The sequence below is a fragment of the Diplotaxodon limnothrissa genome, linkage group LG18 (assembly GCF_057381915.1).
Source record: "Diplotaxodon limnothrissa isolate DT_005_m linkage group LG18, D_limnothrissa_male_GT1.1, whole genome shotgun sequence".
Lineage (NCBI taxonomy): Eukaryota > Metazoa > Chordata > Actinopteri > Cichliformes > Cichlidae > Diplotaxodon > Diplotaxodon limnothrissa.
Window position 1 is genome coordinate 2,279,315 of NC_140613.1, and position 20,588 is coordinate 2,299,902.

General features: G+C 42.1%; 2 protein-coding genes and 1 gene segment (V, D, J or C); all 3 read right to left on the minus strand.

The window, feature by feature from the left end:
* Positions 1–798: 798 nt before the first annotated feature.
* LOC146612776 (uncharacterized) lies at positions 799–3,359 on the minus strand. Its single transcript, XM_085377512.1, has 4 exons — positions 3,221–3,359; positions 1,554–1,865; positions 1,347–1,421; positions 799–993 (listed from the first exon to the last, which is right to left on the minus strand). Exons 1-4 carry the CDS (start codon positions 3,357–3,359, stop codon positions 845–847), a joined length of 675 nt encoding a protein of 224 aa, XP_085233638.1. The 3' UTR covers positions 799–844.
* An 11,872-nt stretch (positions 3,360–15,231) lies between these two features.
* On the minus strand, positions 15,232–15,707 carry LOC146612777 (Ig kappa chain V-V region MOPC 173-like). The segment is given in 2 exon segments: positions 15,232–15,572; positions 15,665–15,707. Coding segments are annotated over 2 exon segments (384 nt in total).
* Positions 15,708–17,730: 2,023 nt separating this feature from the next.
* Positions 17,731–20,209, minus strand: LOC146612778 (uncharacterized). The gene is made up of 4 exons (XM_085377508.1): positions 20,068–20,209; positions 18,483–18,794; positions 18,276–18,350; positions 17,731–17,922 (listed from the first exon to the last, which is right to left on the minus strand). The coding sequence occupies exons 1-4, from the start codon at positions 20,207–20,209 to the stop codon at positions 17,774–17,776; spliced, it is 678 nt and encodes a 225-aa protein (XP_085233634.1). The 3' UTR covers positions 17,731–17,773.
* Positions 20,210–20,588: the final 379 nt, after the last annotated feature.

Consider the following 20,588-nt stretch of genomic DNA (forward strand, 5'->3'; position numbering starts at 1 on the left):
CTGCATCTGAATGACTCATGTTGCCTTGTTTCTACTTTGTTTGCATATTTCTGCTTGTTGGAAAGGATTTTCTGAATCATTCAGTAGTTTTTGTAATAATAACGACATTTAGCAAGACTTCAAAATGATTCTCCAACATTTGCTGTTCAGACTTGATCTGTTCTTACGTGTGTGATATCCAGAATGAAAAACTCAGCTCAGGTAATAAAATGGGAGCTGAGCAGACTGCAGGGGCTTCATGGTCTCTCCTTTGATTCCATTAAAGTTCATTTGTCAGCTGTGAGTTGAGGATTTGAGCTGTTTCTCTCACAGGTGAAGAACACAGATCCTTCCTGGAATCATTCTTGAAGCAGAGTTCCTGCTTGTAACTGTCATTGTGTTATTAAAGTGAAAGCCACAGCTAACGGTGTGGAGGCTGCAGAGCAGAAACCCACACAGCCCGTCTGCTGCAGGAGAGCAAGTTTGGATACAGTCAGTTTGTGCTTCACTCACACGGGTTGTTGTTGATCACACAATGAAAGTAGAATCAAACTCTTCATCTTCAAATCTTTATTGTTCACACAAACACAACTACACTGTTTGACATTTGAAAATCAAACAAAAACTTGTGATAAAAATATTCCTGATGGTTTTTGTTACTACAATAAAAGTCACAATAAGCACAAAAAGAATTCTAACTCAGAGCAACAATACATGTAAAGATGTATTTATTTCAGACGATCTTCTAACTGTTGAAGAAAAAGGCAAAATAAGCTCAACACATCATAACTAACATTTGTGATCAAAGTGATGAATGAGATGAATTGATGAGATGTGATGGTGAGAAAAGGCGAGCAGGAAACAGTCAGTCAGCATGTGTGCAGTTGGTGGACGCTCCCTTGTTTGTGAGCATCATCAGCAGAGAGAGTCCACAGCAGTACACCAGACTCTTCACTATCAGCACTGTGTACAGCAGGCAGAGCAGCTTCACCCTGCACTGAGACTGGAAGGACACTGAAGGACAGACAGACACAAAGAGACAGACAGACAGTCGGGTTATTCCTCTCAGATCAAGGAGAAAAAGTCCAAATAGAAACAGTCACAGCTTCTTCTTCAAGTGGATGAATTGATGTAGTGTTTGTGTCCACTTGGGGGCAGAAGAACTCCACAAGCAGCTAACAAACTGATCTCTGACATATTATGGTCTGTCTGCTGTTTGGTGCTGAGCAGCTAGTGTACAGTGGCTTTATCAGAGCTTGTTGGATGAAGATTTGATCAATTAGTGCAACTTTAAGAGCCTAAACTTGTTCCAGCTGCCTCATTGGACATTGGAGCTGTCCATGCAGAGAGGCAGCAGGTGATCTTACAGTCAGCTGGCTGCAGAGCTGGCAGGTCTGCTGGCTCTCTCTCTGGAGGACAGGAGGCTGCTGGAGCTGGAAGCTCTGAAACAGAAAAGGAGTCAAATGTTTGGAGCTGCAGTGAGAAATGTCAGTCCTCTGCTGCTCTGCTCTCTTTGACAGCATCTCCACATGAAGCTGAATCACTGCTGAACACAGTCACCAAGCCTTCATTACCTTGTTGTGTTCGGGCCTCCACTGTGCCCCCCTCGTGCTTCACCCAGCAGCTGTATTTATATGTGTCAGAATGGCTCCCATCAACCATCCTGATGGCAATGGTGCGTCCCGCCTCTCTGAGCTCCAGCTGCTCTCCCTCAGCAGGGGGCAGCTCCTCCGCTTCTCCGCCGTTCTTCTTCTGTCTTTTCCAGGAGAACTGGACCAGAGGAGGAAACATGGCTGAGGCCACACACAGCAGGGAGCTGTTCCCCTCCAGGTGGGCTCTGGATGCTGCTGGGTACACGCTCACCACGGGCTTCACTACCTGCTCATCTGAAGTTTGACAGCAGCAACAAGCAGCACAGACACACATTCACACAGTCAGCAGCAGCTTCCAGCACTGCACTGCATTCAGTCTGATCCTGGAAACTACATGGACTCTGATCACTAAACTACTCATCAGCACAAAGTTCACTACATACACTGGATTCAGCTTCATATCAAACACAGTCATCACCTCATGTCATCATGGCTCACATGAGGAACACTCAGCATGGTTTTAATATTAAAATTCATTTCAGTTTAATTCGTCATGTGTTTCCTTTTTATTGTTTTATAGAAATTTAGTTCAGTCCAACTTTAAAATATATATATTTGTCTTTATACAAGTGAAAATGTATTTTTCTTATTAGTCCTTAGACACGAGTTCTAACAGAGATCCTCTTCTGTCCAAAAATAAATTCATATTTTTTCATATTGTTTTGTACTATTAATAAAATTAAATATCATTTCACAAAATTCAGTTCAGCAGATAAAATTTCCATTCTTCTTGTCTTTGATATATTTTACCATAAAGACCATATTTGTCTTTCAGACTAATTTATTCTTAAATATTTTTGTGTAAAAATTGGAAAAGTAACACAGTGATTATTTTAATTTATGTTTTTATTCAAATAAAAAACTGTAGCAACTATTTTAAAACACTAAAACTGAAATGTTGAATAAAACGTTTTCAATAATATGAGATATACTTCATGATATTTTTAGTCATAAAAATAAAAATTATATGACAAAATATATTTAATAAAAATTTGTATGTTAAAGTATTTTGGAAAGTTTAAGTATTATTAACTTTTTATTGTCACGTACAAATCCACACACACACGACTTCATCTCAGAAATAAATATCGGAGTTTAACGATGTCAAATTCATCCTAAATTTATCTATCATATCATTTCTGAGTTTTCTAATCAGTATCTGTTTTTATAATTCTATTTACCTTTTTGAAGCAGCTACATGAATGTTTGACTATTAAAAAATATTTGTTCCTCAACATAAAGCAAATATTTCCTGAAACCATATTTGTTGTTAATCTATATTAATTTAGTTTTAACATCAAATATGATCTTGTGTTAAAAACCAGCAGAATCACTGAGAGGATCAAATCCTAAATATTTGTAACATCACTAATATTTGCAGAAATAAAGAATAACTTTAGTTGTTCAGTGAGATTTCAACATGTTTTCAGAGATTATTGAGCTTTTCTTATGTAACAATGGCTGCAGATGAATTCTCTACTAATGATGAAAAACTAACATGTAAAGCCTGAAGCAGCACAAACTGACTTTAAACACATTTTCAGCTTCTACAATAAAACAACTGAAGGAAAATAAATGTTTGTTCTTACCTGTTACAGACAGTTTAGTTCCAGAGCCAAAGATGAGGTACCATCCCACTCCCACAGTGAGACAGACTGCTACAAAAACCTGTCTGCTGCTGAACGTGTCAGCTGAGGTGAATGAGTCCAAATGAGGAAGCAGGATCATATTTCAGCTCCATGATGTGTTTCTCTAATGTTCATATCAACATGACTGTCTCTTCTTCTCTTTTCTTTTAGCCACACTAGCAGCACGGCTCTGATGTTAATGTCAGTCTGTTGGTCAGTCCACTACTTTAGTCCACATGAAAATAGAAAATCACTATATAAGCACCAGTCCATTTATCCCATCAATGATGCACCACTACAATGAAACATGCTGCTGATAGGATCATGGTTTGGCCCATCTGGCTCACCATCATTAATCACACAATCAAGTTTGAATTCTAGCAGCAAATTGTAAAGAAAACTATCAGAACATCTGTCTGTGAACTGAATCTCAGGAGAAAGTGGGCCATGCAGCACCACAATGACACAAACCAGTCACGTTTGTTCTCTTTGTTCCAAATAATGGTGACAGAAAAATAATCCAGTGAATCCAGCGAGTGATGTGATGAGTCTCTGATGTCTTTCTGATGTGGTTTTGTTGCGTCCTTCAAACCACACCTGGTGTATTTTAGAAGAGAAACATGTTGGTCTGCACAGGCTCTTCTATTTTCAGCACTGACAGGATTTCCTTTGCTGTTTCTTCTGTCCTGCACATTTTCCTCTGTCTGGGCGAGTCCCCTCACCCATACCGGCTCTGAACTCTACATTACCTGCTGGGTAAGATCAGCTTAACTATAAATCAGTTGTCAAAGGAGCTTGCAAAGAAAAGCGTCTGGACTTCTTTAAGTTACTTGAAGACGTTTCACCTCTCATCCGAGAAGCTTCTTCAGTTCTAAGGTCAAATGGTGGAGAGTCCCAGATATAAACCTAGTGGGAGTTTCCCCCCACAGAGGGACAAAAGGACCCCCTGATGATCCTCTAATCGCCTGAGCCAAGGTGTGAAACTGGGCGTGGGTCACAGTCAGCCAGAGTTTCGGGTGAGTTCATTGTGAAACCTGGCCCCACCTTATCATGCGATTTCCTGAGGTCAGATGGCCCAGGATGTGAGTGGGCGTTAAGGCGTCTGGGGAGGATCTCAAAACTGGATTATAGATGGCAGAGAGTTGGTGTCGTAAACCCCCACCTCTGTTCAAAGATGGTCGCTCACAGCTTCTTTCACTCCTCTTTTAAACCATCTGTCCTCTCTGTCCAAAATGTGAACATTGGCATCCTCGAAAGAGTGACCTTTGACCTTTAGATGCAGATGGACTGCTGAGTCTTGTCCTGTGGAGGTGGCTCTTCTATGTTGTGCCATGCGCTTGTGAAGTGGCTGTTTGGTCTCTCCAATGTAGAGGTCTGGGCATTCCTCGCTGCACTGTACAGCATACACCACATTGTTAAGTTTGTGTTTTGGAGTTTTGTCTTTCAGGTGAACCAGTTTCTGTCTGAGCGTGTTGCTGGGTCTGAAATGCACCGGGATGTCATGCTTGGAGAAAACTCTCCTGAGTTTCTCTGATACGCCGGCTACATAGGGGATGACAATGTTGTTACGTCTGTCCTTCTTATCCTCCCTCGCTGGTGTCTGATCTTCTTTTCTGTGCATCTTTGCTGACTTTATAAAAGCCCAGTTAGGATAACTGCATGTTTTGAGTGCTTCCTTTACATGTGTGTGTTCCTTCTTTTTCCCTTCAGGCTTAGAGGGAACATGTTCTGCCCGGTGGTGTAGGGTCCTGATTACTCCAAGTTTGTGTTCCAAAGGGTGATGGGAGTCAAAGAGGAGGTACTGGACTCCCCACCATTTGACTTTAGAACTGAAGAAGCTTCTCAGATGAGAGGGGAAACATCTTCAAGCAACTTAAAGAAGTCCAGATGCTTTTCTTTGCAAGCTCCTTTGACTACGTTCATTTGTGTGTCCCTCTTGTTGTGCTTTTCCCTCATTCCCCTCTGTGTATTTATTGTGTGTGTTTGCCTTTGCTCCACGTTGGATTGTCTGCGTTTCCTCCACTCATCTTCTCCTGTGGTTTTTGAAAACATTTCATCCAAGAAGCTTCTTCAGTTCTGAGAGCAAATGGTGGAGAGTCCCAGAGTTTTAAGCCCTGTTGGGAGTGGGACTCTCCACCATTTGACCCTAGAACTGAAGAAGCTTCTTGGATGAGAGGTGAAACATCTTCAAGAAACTTAAAGACGTCCAGATGCTTTTTTTCAAGTGTCTTAGAGTATGATGACCTGAATGACAGAGAACCTTCACAGACATATTGGCGAGAAAGGGCCCCGCCCAGGCCACAGACATGTTGGACATCCTCATGTCTGTGTTCTGTGCTGAGTGGAAATCCAGGTCTTCTTGATATTTTGCCCTAACATGGCAAAAAATTACAAAACCAGTTTGCAGGTTCGCATGTTGGTCTGCGATCAATCATCTCTGCTGGAATCTGAGGCTCTGAGCCTAAACATTTTACTGCTGGTAGTGATGTGTTGTTGTCAGTGTTGGTCAAGTTACTTGAAAAAAGTAATCAGTACTGATTACTTCCCCAAAAAAGTAATAAATTACTTTGCTGATTACTTATTTTCAAAAGTAATTAATTACTTAGTTACTTAGTTACTTAGTTACTTTTTAAAAACACGATTTACAACCTGAATAGGTGATAAAGCGATAGATCTTTCAGCCCAATTCTACTTTTTCTACATAATCCTTCATACAAAATGTAATTGTAGCGGTAGTCTACTGTTCCCATAAGGCTGTGTGTGGGGGAAGCTTCCGGGTTACGAGTAAAGTTGGAAAATATCACCCGAACACGCTGCGTCCAGTGTCATCATTTATACGTGGTGTCAGAAGTGCGAACGGAGGTCTCCACAGTTTTTTCTTTTTTTGAGTACAGTACGGTGCAGTTAACTGCGAGAGAAGTTTTCGCATCGGTAACCCGAACAAGACCGGCATGCAGGTGAAGCGCGGCCGAGGCTGTGAGCGGCGCTAGCAACAGGGCGCGTGTGCGCGCGCGGTCGAGCACGAGCCTCACATGTCGGAGGGAGGAGACGGGGTCGGCGCACCGGAAAGCTTGGATTCTGAACGCGAGGAAGCCAGAGATCCACACGTCACGATGGCGACCACGGTACAAATAACACCCCCAGAAACATTTGACTTTTCTCATCCTGCCAAATGGCCAAAGTGGATCAGAAGGTTCGAAAGATTTCGCATTGCAACCGCTCTTGATAACAAATCAGACGAGTATCAAGTTAACGCACTCCTGTACGCTATGGGAGACGCTGCTGCTGATGTTTTGGCAGTTTTACCACTGTGCGATGCAGATAAAAAGAAATATGCAACTGTCAAAGAGGCATTTGAAAAACATTACGTAGGAAAACATAACGTAATTTTTGAAAGAGCACAGTTTAACTCCAGATGGCAACAGGAAGGGGAAAGTACAGAGTCGTTCATAACTGCTGTGCACAAACTTGCAGAAAATTGTGCATTTGGAGCACTCAAAGACAAACTCATAAGGGACAGAACTGTAGTGGCATAAAAGACAAAAGACTGTCCGAGCTGCTGCAAATGGACTCAGAGTTGACTCTTGTTAAAGCCATTGAGAAAGTTAGGCAGAGCGAAACGGTAAAGAAACAACAATCAATACTTCACTGCAGCGCGGCAGTGGAGAAAACACTGAACATGGACACAATACGGACAAATACAACACGCGGGAAAACGCAGACGTGGCAGAAGAAAGAACAAAAGCCAATCAAGCAAAGTGGAAAGGAATGTGGCCGCTGTCGTCGCAAGAACAAACACTCATGGAAAGAATGTCCAGCCAAAGAGGTACAGTGTCGAAAATGTCAGAAAAAAGGGCACTTTGCTGCGGTCTGTCGCAGTAGTGAAGCTGCAGCGCTACGCGAAGTGACAGAAAATCAGAAAGATACAGACAGCGAGGATTGTGTGTTCTTGGGTGAAGTAGAGACCGGGAGGTCACAGCCCTGGGTGCAAAAGGTCAAGTTAAATGGGGGAAATGTATATTTTAAACTCGACACAGGGGCGGATGTTACATCTATTCCAGAGGGTTTGTACAGTCCAGACAGGGATGGTAAGCTGCAGAGACCCAGAAAGAAGTTACTAGGGCCGGGCAGTAACCCACTCAATGTTAAAGGCTGCTTCGAGGCACAGCTAGCAGTGAAAAGGTGCAGTGTTTCTCAAGACGTCTACCTTGTGTCAGGTCTAGTACAGCCACTGCTAAGCAGGCCAGCGTGTGAGGCCTTGTGTACAGAGTAAGCACAGTAACGGAATCGGTGACAGATTTCAGGGCAGCATACCCAGACGTTTTTAAAGGTTTATGCGTGCTGAGGGAGCCTTATCACATTGAGCTAGAGCAAGGAGCTGTACCAATAGCCCTATCTGCCCCAAGACGTGTTCCTCTTCCCCTCAGAGATGCAGTGAGAAATGAGCTGCACAGAATGGAAGAAATGGGTGTTATCTCCAAAGTCACTGAGCCTACAGAGTGGTGTTCTGGCATGGTAGTGGTCCCCAGACCAGCAGGAAAGCCCCCCAGAATATGTGTGGACCTCACACCCCTGAACACAGTAGTCAAAAGAGAAAGACACATCCTCCCAGCAGTAGAACAAACACTAGCGATGATGAAAGATCCTAAAGTGTTCACAAAGCTTGACGCCCGGTCTGGATTCTGGCAAATTCCGCTCACGCCAGAGTCAAGGCCACTCACTACCTTCATCACGCCTTTTGGAAGGTTTCAGTTCAACCGCCTTCATTTTGGCATTGCATCGGCGCCGGAACATTTCCAAAGGCGAATGTCACAGATGCTGGAAGATTTTGAAGGGGTGATTTGTCACGCCGATGATGTGCTTATATATGGCAGAGACAGGCAGGAGCACGACCAGAGGTTGCACTGTGTCCTTCAAAAGTTTCAGAAGGAGGGTCTCACTCTGAATGAGAAGTGTGAGTTTGCTAAAAGTCAAATAATCTTTGTGGGACACAAAGTGTCAGCAAAAGGCATTCAGGCTGATCCCAACAAGATAACAGCAAACCAGCAGCTGCCACAGCCTCAGAGTGCGGCAGATATGCGCCGTCTCATGGGCATGGCCAACTATCTTGCCAAGTTTATGCCACAACTAGCCACAATCACCACACCATTAAAGGAACTGCTAAAAGACAGAAACGAGTGGATATGGGCGGAGCCACAGGAAACAGTGTTTAGGAGACTAAAAAGGATATTAAGCTCTCCGGAAGTGCTCGCTCAGTACTCCAACTCAGCAGATACACGAGTCACTGCAGATGCATCGCCATACGGTATTGGAGCTGTTCTCACTCAGAAACAGTCTGACCACTCCTGGCGACCGGTCACATATATCTCAAGAGGTCTCACAGGCACAGAGAAACGCTACGCGCAGATAGAAAAGGAGGCGCTCGCTGTAACGTGGGCGTGTGAACAACTGTCATCTTATCTCATGGGATTACAGTTCACTCTAATCACAGATCACAAAGCCCTGGTCCTCTTCTGAGCACAAGAGGCCTGGACGACCTGCCTCCACGCATCCTGAGATTCCGCCTCAGGCTGCTGCGCTTTACTTTCACCATTGTCCATGTTCCAGGGAAGAACCTCGTCACTGCTGATGCTCTCTCACGAGCACCGCTGGCGGGGCCTCCTTCTGCTGGGGCATCTTCAGCTGGAAAAAGAGGTGGAGGTTTTCGTGGACGGTGTAGTTTCCCATCTCCCAGCAACAGATAAAAGGCTGGAGGAGATTAAGTTGGCGCAGGAAATGGATGACCTGTGTAGAAAGGTGGTGTATCAATGTGGGACAGGCTGGCCAGAAAAAGGTAAACTAGATCCAGAGTTAAAGGGGTACTGGCAATACAGACTGGACTTCAATGTGGTCCATGGTCTTCTCATGAAAGGGGAGAGACTTGTGATACCACCTCAAATGAGAGCAGAGGTTTTGTCACGTTTGCATGAAGGCCACCAGGGCGTTTCAACATGCAGGGCCAGAGCAAAAGAGTCGGTGTGGTGGCCGGGCATCTCAACCCAAATACGTCAGATGGTAGACAGGTGCGAAACATGTCAAAAACACAGGTTACAGTGCCGTGAACCAATGCTGGTGACTCCTGTTCCTGACCGCCCATGGCAAAAAGTTGGCATGGATCTGTTCGAGTGGTCAAAGAAACACTTCCTGCTGATTATTGATTTTTTCTCAAGGTACATTGAGATAGCTGAACTGAGACACACAACAGCAGAGGTCACTATTAATGATATAAAAGAGGCATTTGCAAGACATGGCATTGCCGAGACTGTGGTATCGGATAACGGGCCGCAATTTTCATCAGAACAGTTCAAGCACTTTGCCAAAGAGTATCAGTTCACACATGAAATGAGCAGCCCCAGGTACCCCCAAGCCAATGGGGAGGCAGAACGCGCTGTTCGTACTATTAAAGACTTGTGGAAAAAGGACTGTGACTACACCAGAGCACTTCTAGCGTACAGGGCCACCCCACTGGAACATGGGCTCTCGCCGGCGCAGTTGCTAATGGGGAGACACCTGCGGACCACGCTGCCACAAGCTGTGGCAAAGCTGGTGCCAAAGTGGCCCGACCTACAGGCTTTTCGCAAAAAAGATGAGGAGGGGAGGCGTGAGCAGGCAAAACACTACAACCGCAGACATAGAGTCAGACCACTTCTGGAACTATCGTCAGGACAGAAAGTGTGGATTACCACTGAAGGAACTACTGGAGCAGCAGTTGGACCTGCCCGTGCTCCCAGATCCTATGTGGTAGAGACAGACAGGGGTTTTCTGAGGAGAAATAGGAGCCACCTCAGACCAACAGGGACTATTACCAGATCTGGTCGAGTGGTGAGACCTCCTGAAAGACTGGATGTGTAATTCTCTGAAGTTATCCATTCATGCCCTATTCAAAGCTGGGTTAAGCTGTTAGAGATGTTTATAATAATGTGTTTCATTTAAATGTAAGTGAACAAATGAGGGACGTGTATAATTTTCACGTTTCATGATGCTCCCCATTTCTGTTCTAGTGAGCTGTTAGAGTTGTTATGAAGTATGTCTTTAGCTAAAAGGAGGAGGTGTAGCGGTAGACTACTGTTCCCATAAGGCTGTGTGTGGGGGAACTTCCGGGTTACGAGTAAAGTTGGGAAACATCACCCGAACACGTTGCGTCCAGTGTCATTATTTATACGGTAATCAAATGGAAAATTCTCTTTTTAAAACTAGTTTTATTAGTTTTAATCTTTTAACTTTATGCATCAAGCAAAAATTTAATTATATGCAACATTCTCTGACTGGAAGAAATTTGTTTAATATTTAAACCTATTTTCTGCACATTCCAGCACATAAAATATATATATTTTTTGTGTTAACACTCACTCTTTCAAATAGATGCAAGTAAAACACATCAGAAAATAAATAAAGTCAAAGACTAGCGGTCCTTTTGCTCTATTTTCACCTGTAAAGCAGGAGTAGGGTAGGCGGAGGTCTGAGCGACCCAGGATCCCTGAGCAGTTATGAATTATATTATTATTGTATGTATATTTGGTGTTGCTGTCCTTCTCCCTGTTTGCGTGTGTGTGTGTTTCGACGGGCGCCTTCAGGCCTGGTGGGTGTGGCCCTGCTGGCGGTCTGGCCACACCCGAAGCCACACACCTGCTGCTGATCAGGCCTCGTCGGGAGCTCCCACCGACGCGGGATCATTGCTTGAGACTCCACGTTAGTCACCCAGTTGTGCTTGGTGTGTGTGTATGCCCGCGGTTGTATGTGTCCTGCTTCTATTGTGTCCCCAGGAGAGGGGTGGAGTGCCAGACAGCAGCCAGCACGGGGAGTGCTGAGACACGGGAGCGGAGAGCACAAACACTGGGAGAAGACACGACACGGGAGTCTGGGGAAAGCACGGGGATTTATTGTTGTTTAGTTTCATACACTGTAAATAAACGCACTGTTTACACACAGAGCACCGCGCCTGGGTCCTCCTTCCCTACACCCCCACGGTCTGCCAGCCAGACCGTGACAATATTGTCCATTGTTGATCTGCACACAGCTGTTGTCACGAACGCCGCACTTGCTTACGTCACTGTCATGAGACATTCTCGCAAAAAATCACGGTTTTAGTAACGCAGTAACGCAGCGTTCCTACGGGAAAGTAATCTAATTACCGTTTTTGCAATAGTAATCCCTTACTTTACTCGTTACTTGAAAAAAGTAATCGGATTGCAGTAACGTGTTAAAAGTAACGCGTTACTGCCCATCTCTGGTTGTTGTTACAAATAAAAAACTTGAATCCTCTCCTACTGGAGATCTTCACATTTTGTCCATCCAATTAAGTTGTTGACATCTAATCATACAATGTCCCACCTTATCATCTATTTCTAACTTTTTTTTAAAAACGTTTGCTTAAAGACCTCATGTCACGAGCTGCAGGGGGCAGACCGTGTGGAGAGAGTAGAGGACCCAAGCGCAGACAGAGGCAAGGAGACAAAACTGCACTTAACGAAAAGCGAACCTTTATTTAGGGCTGAAAATTCACAAAAATGCAAAACTGAGGGAAAACCTGAACATAAACTGGGAAACTAGAACTCGCACTGTGACTTCATAACTTACTGTGACCTGAGTGGGAAACTGTGACAAGGGGTACATACAGAAGGAAACACAGACAACGCGACACTGAGCACAGGAAGACTGAGGACTTAAATACACACATGAGATGATCAGGGGAAGTGGAGACACATGAGGACACAGCTGGAATGAAACATAATGACACAGGGGAGAGTAAAACTAACCACACGAACACAGAACATAAGACCCTTTTCAATATAAAATAGAGAACATGAAGACTTATACACGACAACAAAAGCTTAACAGACCTAAAACACATGAGACTGGACAAGGAACCACAAACAGAAACCATGGAGTTAGATGATATATAATCACTAACCTAAACCTCCACTAAACCCAAAATAAGAATAAACACACAAACTTATATTCACCAAACTAACATGAAAACGTCAAACCTACAAAATAAAACTCAAAACACTGGGTCAGAGACCGAGCCTGTGACACCTTCATTACATTTTCTTCATTTCTGTAATAATCTTAACACAGAAAATTCTATTACATACACATGAAAATATGCTTCACATCTTGTTTTATGCAGTTTATGCAACCTTACTTCCATCAGGACATTTTCACAAGAACATTCATTTTGGCATTGTCCTTTTTTACTCCAGTTATACACAAACCCATTCTTTTACTGTTTATCAATCACAGTTCACTCAATATGAATTTCTTTTAAATAAATCATATACAGTGGAACCCCGACTTACGAAGTTAATTCGTTCCAGAGGGTCTTTCGTAGGTCAAATTTTTCATAAGTCGAAGCACATTTTTCCATCGCCTTTTGAGTGAGGCGGTGCTGGCTGCAGACGAAGTTCTTGGTGGAGGAGGTGGTGGTGGAGGTTGAAGAAAGCATACGTATGCATGTGTAACCCAGCTGGAGAAACGGGTAAAAATAAGATGAGCTTTATAAGGTATCTGTTTAGTTTCAGAATCATTCTTTTATTTGTTTTATTTTATTGTCACAAGAAGTGAAAAATGTGTTTATTTCCACACTTCCTGCTGTGCCTAGCAGGAGCTTTTATTTTGAAGGTTAACAGGAAGTTGTGTGTTTTAACATGGCGTATTGATACCAGCCATTCGAGGAAAAGAAAAATCTGAAGCTATCTTGATTAGCAGCACAAACTGCCGCAGTTACGGAAGCAAGGCTTCATAAAAGTTGTCAAAGAGTGTTCAGAAGTTATCGGCTAACATTTCAATAGTGAGCTGAATGTTAGACAGAGCTGCCGAAATCAGCAGAGGTGGCGGCTAAGTTAATAGTGTTCCACGTGTCTCGAGTACTACAATTTTTCAGGATGTCAGGTCTTTTAGTGAGCTTTGAGCTCCACGAGAAAAGACCAGTGATTCCAATTGATGGCGAGCCTCCCAGTGTGATTTCCAGGATCCAGATCTGCACAACCAGTCAGACGGCCAATGGTTTATATGGTTTCTGGTAGGATTCCACCAGTCACCCCGGCTGGCAACAGTGAACGGATAAAAAGAGTGCACTCTAGACTATAAAAACACTAAGTGTGAAACTTCACCCTTTTTTTGCTGACTGACAGATCATTGCAGATCATTCCCTCATTCGATCTGTGTTTTGACTTGACTGACCCTCTACTCTATAAACTCTGAGGAACAAACTGAACTATAAGGTTGCAACTAGCAAATACTTTCAAAGGGACAATTTTAAATTTTTATTTTAAGGGCCCTAGTTGTTGTTTTGCTGTGAAAACTGTTATTGTCAAAGTCTGAAATTTCTGTGTGTTATGATTATTCGCACTCATGTCCAGCTCATCCCCGAATCTAGAGTGAGGTGTACTTACCCAGGAGTGGGTTACACATGCATACATACGTACGTGTACATGTACATAACATTATGGAATTTAATTAATTTTTTTTTCTTTATCTATGTCGTTACGTGGGCATTTTGCCGTATCACGGGCAGAAATATTGCCGTTAAGTGCCTTCGTAACTTGAACTTTTCATTAAATGGGGTCTTTGTAAGCCGGGGTTCCACTATTATAAAAGTCAGAGATGAAGAAACCGGTGCCTGCGTGTCTCATAACACACACAAACACACACACACACTCAAAGGACAAACTCTCAGAGGCCTAATTTTCAGGATCATAAAGCTGGTTAACTTAAACATATTTATATTTAATATTCTGATCTGTATGGTGCAATTATGCATAATTAATCTTCAGTAAGATCACATATAAATTATGGTTCTGTGTTTAAAGTTTACAACACTTGATGCTATTTCTCTGATTCAGAATCACTTGAAAGATGAGTTGATGACATTTCTTATCTCCCTGCATTCCTACAGACCAGATTATTTGCTTTTAACATATTTGGAGAATATTAAATGAAAATTGCTGTATTTTAGCCTCCTGTCACCACACCCTCTCAGCTGTAATAACAGGTGGCAGCGGGGGGGTCGGGGGGCTTCAATCTCTTTCTACCCCCAGGTCACATGACACTTTGCCAGCAGCATCATGCTGTGGTGGTGTTTTGCTACATGAGGCTGAGGTATACTTCACAAGGTGGCATGAAGAAGAACACTAATGTGGTTGTAGTGCAGAAAATCCCAGGACATCAGCCAGGACGAGGACAACAAGTACAACTTAAATGGTAAATGGCCTGTATTTGTGTAGGGCTTTACTTAGTCCCGTGGACCCCAAAGCGTTTTACTCTACATTCAGTCATCCACACATTCACTCACTGGTGACAGCAGCTACATTGTACCACGGCTGACCTGGGGCACTGACAGAGGGTCTGTAGGTGGAAGCAGCAGGTCTGACTCTGCAGTTTTCCTTAGTCTGCAGGAAAACCACCAGTTTGCTCAGGTTGTCTTTCAGGACACTTCTGTTGGCTTTTCATCTCCTTCCTGTTTACTTTCAGTCAGAGACTAAATCATGTAAAACTCATGTTTATTCTGAAAGCTGAAGGAGGCTCAGACCACATATCTTAATACAAGCTGCTTGTTCAGGACGACATGTTTCCTAAATTCTCTATGTGAGGATAAAGCACGACTAACAGGACTTTGACACAATCTGTTTTTCTTTCACTTTGAATAAATGTTTTTGTGGGACTGAGGATACATTTGTTTACATTTGGAAGTTTGATGTCATCTGTTCCTCTTGTTTCTGTCTTAAAACAGGATGAAAAATCTGTTTAAACAGAAATAAATAGAATTGAATTTCTGACAGCAGTAAATAAAAATGGTCCCTGAGCTCAGTATGTTTGTGACTCTGAGATGGAGGTGAAACATGTGAAGCTGGGCTGTGGTTTACTGCTCTCTTCCTGTCACAGACACTGTTTGACATCTGTTCATCTGTTGGTTTTTGTTCAGGCTGCAGGGATCATTTCTCACTGTGGGGAGCATCCTTCCAACAGTTACAGTAGTAGGTGGCTGAATGATCGAGTTTAACTTTCTCTATCTTCAATTCAAAGATGTTCTGATTCATCTCAGCAGAGAAATCATTTTTCTGAGGGTGACCGTAATCTGAATAAACACTGCCATCATCAGTATCAATGTGCAGAATAACTTTGAATGTTTCTTTTTCTTTCTTCTGGTACCAGTACCGATAGCTGTCAGCACACTGTTCAGTCCCTCCACAGCTGAAGGAGACACTTTCTCCAACTCTCCTGGTCAATGTTAAATCCTCCTGAATCAGCTGTTCTGCTGCCATGGTAACCAGTGCTGTAGAGACACAGACAGATAGATGAAGGTTAGTGTGACAGTGTTTGTTACAGGTTGACTTTGTTGGCTCCTGATTGGCTGGAAACACTCACCTGAACACAGACAGCACAGAGCAGCAGCTGGGAGGAAAAGCATTTTGTGCAGTGGTGTTTCCTCTGGTGAACCTGGGGAGAAGTGGCGCTCTGATGCAGCTGAGGCCAAACAAGGACGAGCTGTGAGATCAGACGAGGGCCACGTGGTTTCTAACAGGTCCTCAAAGCTCCCATCAGCCCCTGCGGCCCACAGATAAGACTGCTGCTGCTGATTGACAGCTCAGCTGAAGCTGCTGTGGTTTCATCGTCTTCATTTCAATCTGACAGCAGATCCAAAAATCTGGGTCACATGATGCACAAACACTCAGAAACATTCATGTTGCTGTGAATTTACTAACACACACTGTTATCTGTTGTTTAACAGCTGTGATGAAAACACTAAATATTCAAACTAAATATAACTAAACTATAAATAAATAGAAAAATCTAAAAAAAGATAATATGGTTAAATATTTTAAAAGTTCATAAATTGCACTCAAAGTAGTTAAAAATAAAATCATATATAACAACATTTAGAGTAAAAATCTTATTTGAAACAAACACATGTGGTTCTGTTGTGTGTTTAAATATGTGCACACTGTGGTTCTGTTGTGTGTTTAAATATGTGCACACTGTGGTTCTTTCCCACATCTTCTAATGTGTTTTGTTCCAAGTTGGTTTCAGACTGAAGGATTCATTAAAGCCTTTTTAAGAATCATTAAAATGATGATCATCAATTCTAATATCTATAAACAGTAATAAAAACAGGGCTGTGTTTCACGTCAGCTTCATTTATTTGTAGCCATGGTTAGATTTCATCTGCAGCAGGCAGTCATCCACCTTTACACACACATTTACACAACAGTACAAAAGTACTTTTTGATTCCTGAAAGAGAAATAAGACAAATGTTGCCTTTGTATCATCTCTGATATGGAAGGGATCATTTGAAGATGTGAGTGAAGGACACAAATATTTGGATCTGGTGTTGTTCTACATTTTAGGACTAAAAGACAGAAGGAAGAAAGTGAAAGTGACTGTGCGAGGCGTTGAAGTCATGAAGTCAAGTGGAGGCCGCTGACTGCTGTTACTTTCTGCTGTACAGGTTCAACAGGGACTCACAGTCAGCCTGCTAGAACATTTGGATGAAGAGAAAAAGGAGGAAAAAGACTTTGAGGGACAAATCCAATAAGATCAGCATGTTTTGAATGTGGGAATACAACAGTTTCCTCCACCATGACACACACTGGAGCCTCTTTTTGCTCACAGCTTCACTGTTTGTCTCAAAGTTCAGTTTGGAGGCCAAAATTGTTGCAACACATTTGTAAGTTTGCACTAATTTCACTGTGTGACCCTTAATGGATGTAATGAAAGAATCAGTCAGTGAAATATGAAGCTGTGCTGTAAGTTTGGAGGAGAAAAGTGTCTGAGTGACTTTAATGAGGTGAACACATGAATACAGAGCACTGACTGACACGTACACACTCCTTTAATGAGTCGCACACATTTTTGTGACTTCATGAAATGTCAAAAATGACACAACACACAACAAGCTGCGAGCACATTATTGTGTGTTTGCTGTTTGTGTGCTTTGTTTGCTGTTATGATAGCAGGCATACAGCCATGTTCTCAATGTCTCAGCTATCATTGATTATTGCTGCTCTTCCTCTTCTATTAGGCACTTCAACTCAATGAATGACACACAGAAAGATTTCATGACTGTGTTCTTCACAATAAGGAGAATATGTTATCTGCATCTGAATGACTCATGTTGCCTTGTTTCTACTTTGTTTGCATATTTCTGCTTGTTGGAAAGGATTTTCTGAATCATTCAGTAGTTTTTTATTTTTACTTCAGACAAATAACTACACTGTTATTTTGTTATGGTGGGATCTGAATGCATCAGTTTTTCTGCAGAGATGTACAAAAGAAATCTTCACATAAAGAATCTACACTTTTACAAACACATCAAACATGTTTATTTGTAAATTTATATTACACAGTTTAAGATGATTAAATGAGAAAAGGTCAAATGCTCAGTAATGAAACATTGAACCAACCAGAAGTTAATTTACATTTCTGACTGCTGACTGGAGGAAATCTGATGGTGAGAAAAGGCGAGCAGGAAACAGTCAGTCAGCATGTGTGCAGTTGGTGGACGCTCCCTTGTTTGTGAGCATCATCAGCAGAGAGAGTCCACAGCAGTACACCAGACTCTTCACTATCAGCACTGTGTACAGCAGGCAGAGCAGCTTCACCCTGCACTGAGACTGGAAGGACACTGAAGGACAGACAGACACAAAGAGACAGACAGACAGTCGGGTTATTCCTCTCAGATCAAGGAGAAAAAGTCCAAATAGAAACAGTCACAGCTTCTTCTTCAAGTGGATGAATTGATGTAGTGTTTGTGTCCACTTGGGGGCAGAAGAACTCCACAAGCAGCTAACAAACTGATCTCTGACATATTATGGTCTGTCTGCTGTTTGGTGCTGAGCAGCTAGTGTACAGTGGCTTTATCAGAGCTTGTTGGATGAAGATTTGATCAATTAGTGCAACTTTAAGAGCCTAAACTTGTTCCAGCTGCCTCATTGGACATTGGAGCTGTCCATGCAGAGAGGCAGCAGGTGATCTTACAGTCAGCTGGCTGCAGAGCTGGCAGGTCTGCTGGCTCTCTCTCTGGAGGACAGGAGGCTGCTGGAGCTGGAAGCTCTGAAACAGAAAAGGAGTCAAATGTTTGGAGCTGCAGTGAGAAATGTCAGTCCTCTGCTGCTCTGCTCTCTTTGACAGCATCTCCACATGAAGCTGAATCACTGCTGAACACAGTCACCAAGCCTTCATTACCTTGTTGTGTTCGGGCCTCCACTGTGCCCCCCTCGTGCTTCACCCAGCAGCTGTATTTATATGTGTCAGAATGGCTCCCATCAAGCATCCTGATGGCAATGGTGCGTCCCGCCTCTCTGAGCTCCAGCTGCTCTCCCTCAGCAGGGGGCAGCTCCTCCGCTTCTCCGCCGTTCTTCTTCTGTCTTTTCCAGGAGAACTGGACCAGAGGAGGAAACATGGCTGAGGCCACACACAGCAGGGAGCTGTTCCCCTCCAGGTGGGCTCTGGATGCTGCTGGGTACACGCTCACCACGGGCTTCACTACCTGCTCATCTGAAGTTTGACAGCAGCAACAAGCAGCACAGACACACATTCACACAGTCAGCAGCAGCTTCCAGCACTGCACTGCATTCAGTCTGATCCTGGAAACTACATGGACTCTGATCACTAAACTACTCATCAGCACAAAGTTCACTACATACACTGGATTCAGCTTCATATCAAACACAGTCATCACCTCATGTCATCATGGCTCACATGAGGAACACTCAGCATGATTTTACATCATGAAATAAAATGTATTTCTCCTTTATCTTCTTGACTTTTAAAATTATAACAAATATATATATATATATATATATATTTGCCTTCATATAATTTTTAAAATATATTTCCAATCTGAAACACATTTCTACAGAGTTGATCTTCTCCCAACAAATCATGATGTAAATTTTAAATAGTTTTTAAAGACATGTTTTATACTTGTTACAATAACTAACATTCTTCTTTCACAGAGTTTAAAATTCTTAAATCTTTTACTGCAATAATTTGATCAGCTTTAATTTTATTATTTGGTTTGATTCTTATTTTCTTTCATATGTAAATGAATTATTACATAAATTTAAATGCAATCAAGCTGAAATTTGAGAGATAATTAAATCCTTTTTTTTGGCCATTTGAATTAATTTGTTATTATTTTTAATTAAAAAATTACATTTTGTGAATGATTGTGTATTTACTTTCACATATTTTTCAAAGTAGTATTTACAGGTAACATTTTTGAACTTTCATTATTATTTGTCATTTTGACTCATTAAACCTGATTAACAATTTCATATTTTATCCAGTATTTTTCATCACATTTTAGACGTTTAATATTTCATGATCAGTATCTATGACAATTAATAAAATAATGTTTTTCCAAAAAAGACTCTTTGGACCAACATGCTATATCGTTCACTATTAAAAACATATCTACATTTTCTTCTTAGCAAAATTCATATTTACAAATCTGCTACTGTATTAATTTTAACATCAAACATGATCTCGTGTTAAAAACCAGCAGAATCACTGAGAGGATCAAATCCTAAATATTTGTAACATCACTAATATTTGCAGAAATAAAGAATAACTTTAGTTGTTCAGTGAGATTTCAACATGTTTTCAGAGATTATTGAGCTTTTCTTATGTAACAATGGCTGCAGATGAATTCTCTACTAATGATGAAAAACTAACATGTAAAGCCTGAAGCAGCACAAACTGACTTTAAACACATTTTCAGCTTCTACAATAAAACAACTGAAGGAAAATAAATGTTTGTTCTTACCTGTTACAGACAGTTTAGTTCCAGAGCCAAAGATGTAGTACCATCCTGTTCCTCCCACAGTGAGACAGACTGCTACAAAAACCTGTCTGCTGTTGAACGTGTCAGCTGAGGTGAATGAGTCCAAATGAGGAAGCAGGATCATATTTCAGCTCCATGATGTGTTTCTCTAATGTTCATATCAACATGACTGTCTCTTCTTCTCTTTTCTTTTAGCCACACTAGCAGCACGGCTCTGATGTTAATGTCAGTCTGTTGGTCAGTCCACTACTTTAGTCCACATGAAAATAGAAAATCACTATATAAGCACCAGTCCATTTATCCCATCAATGATGCACCACTACAATGAAACATGCTGCTGATAGGATCATGGTTTGGCCCATCTGGCTCACCATCATTAATCACACAATCAATTTTGAATTCTAGCAGCAAATTGTAAAGAAAACTATCAGAACATCTGTCTGTGAACTGAATCTCAGGAGAAAGTGTGTGTCTGGCTCGGACTCTCTCTTCAGGCAGATCCG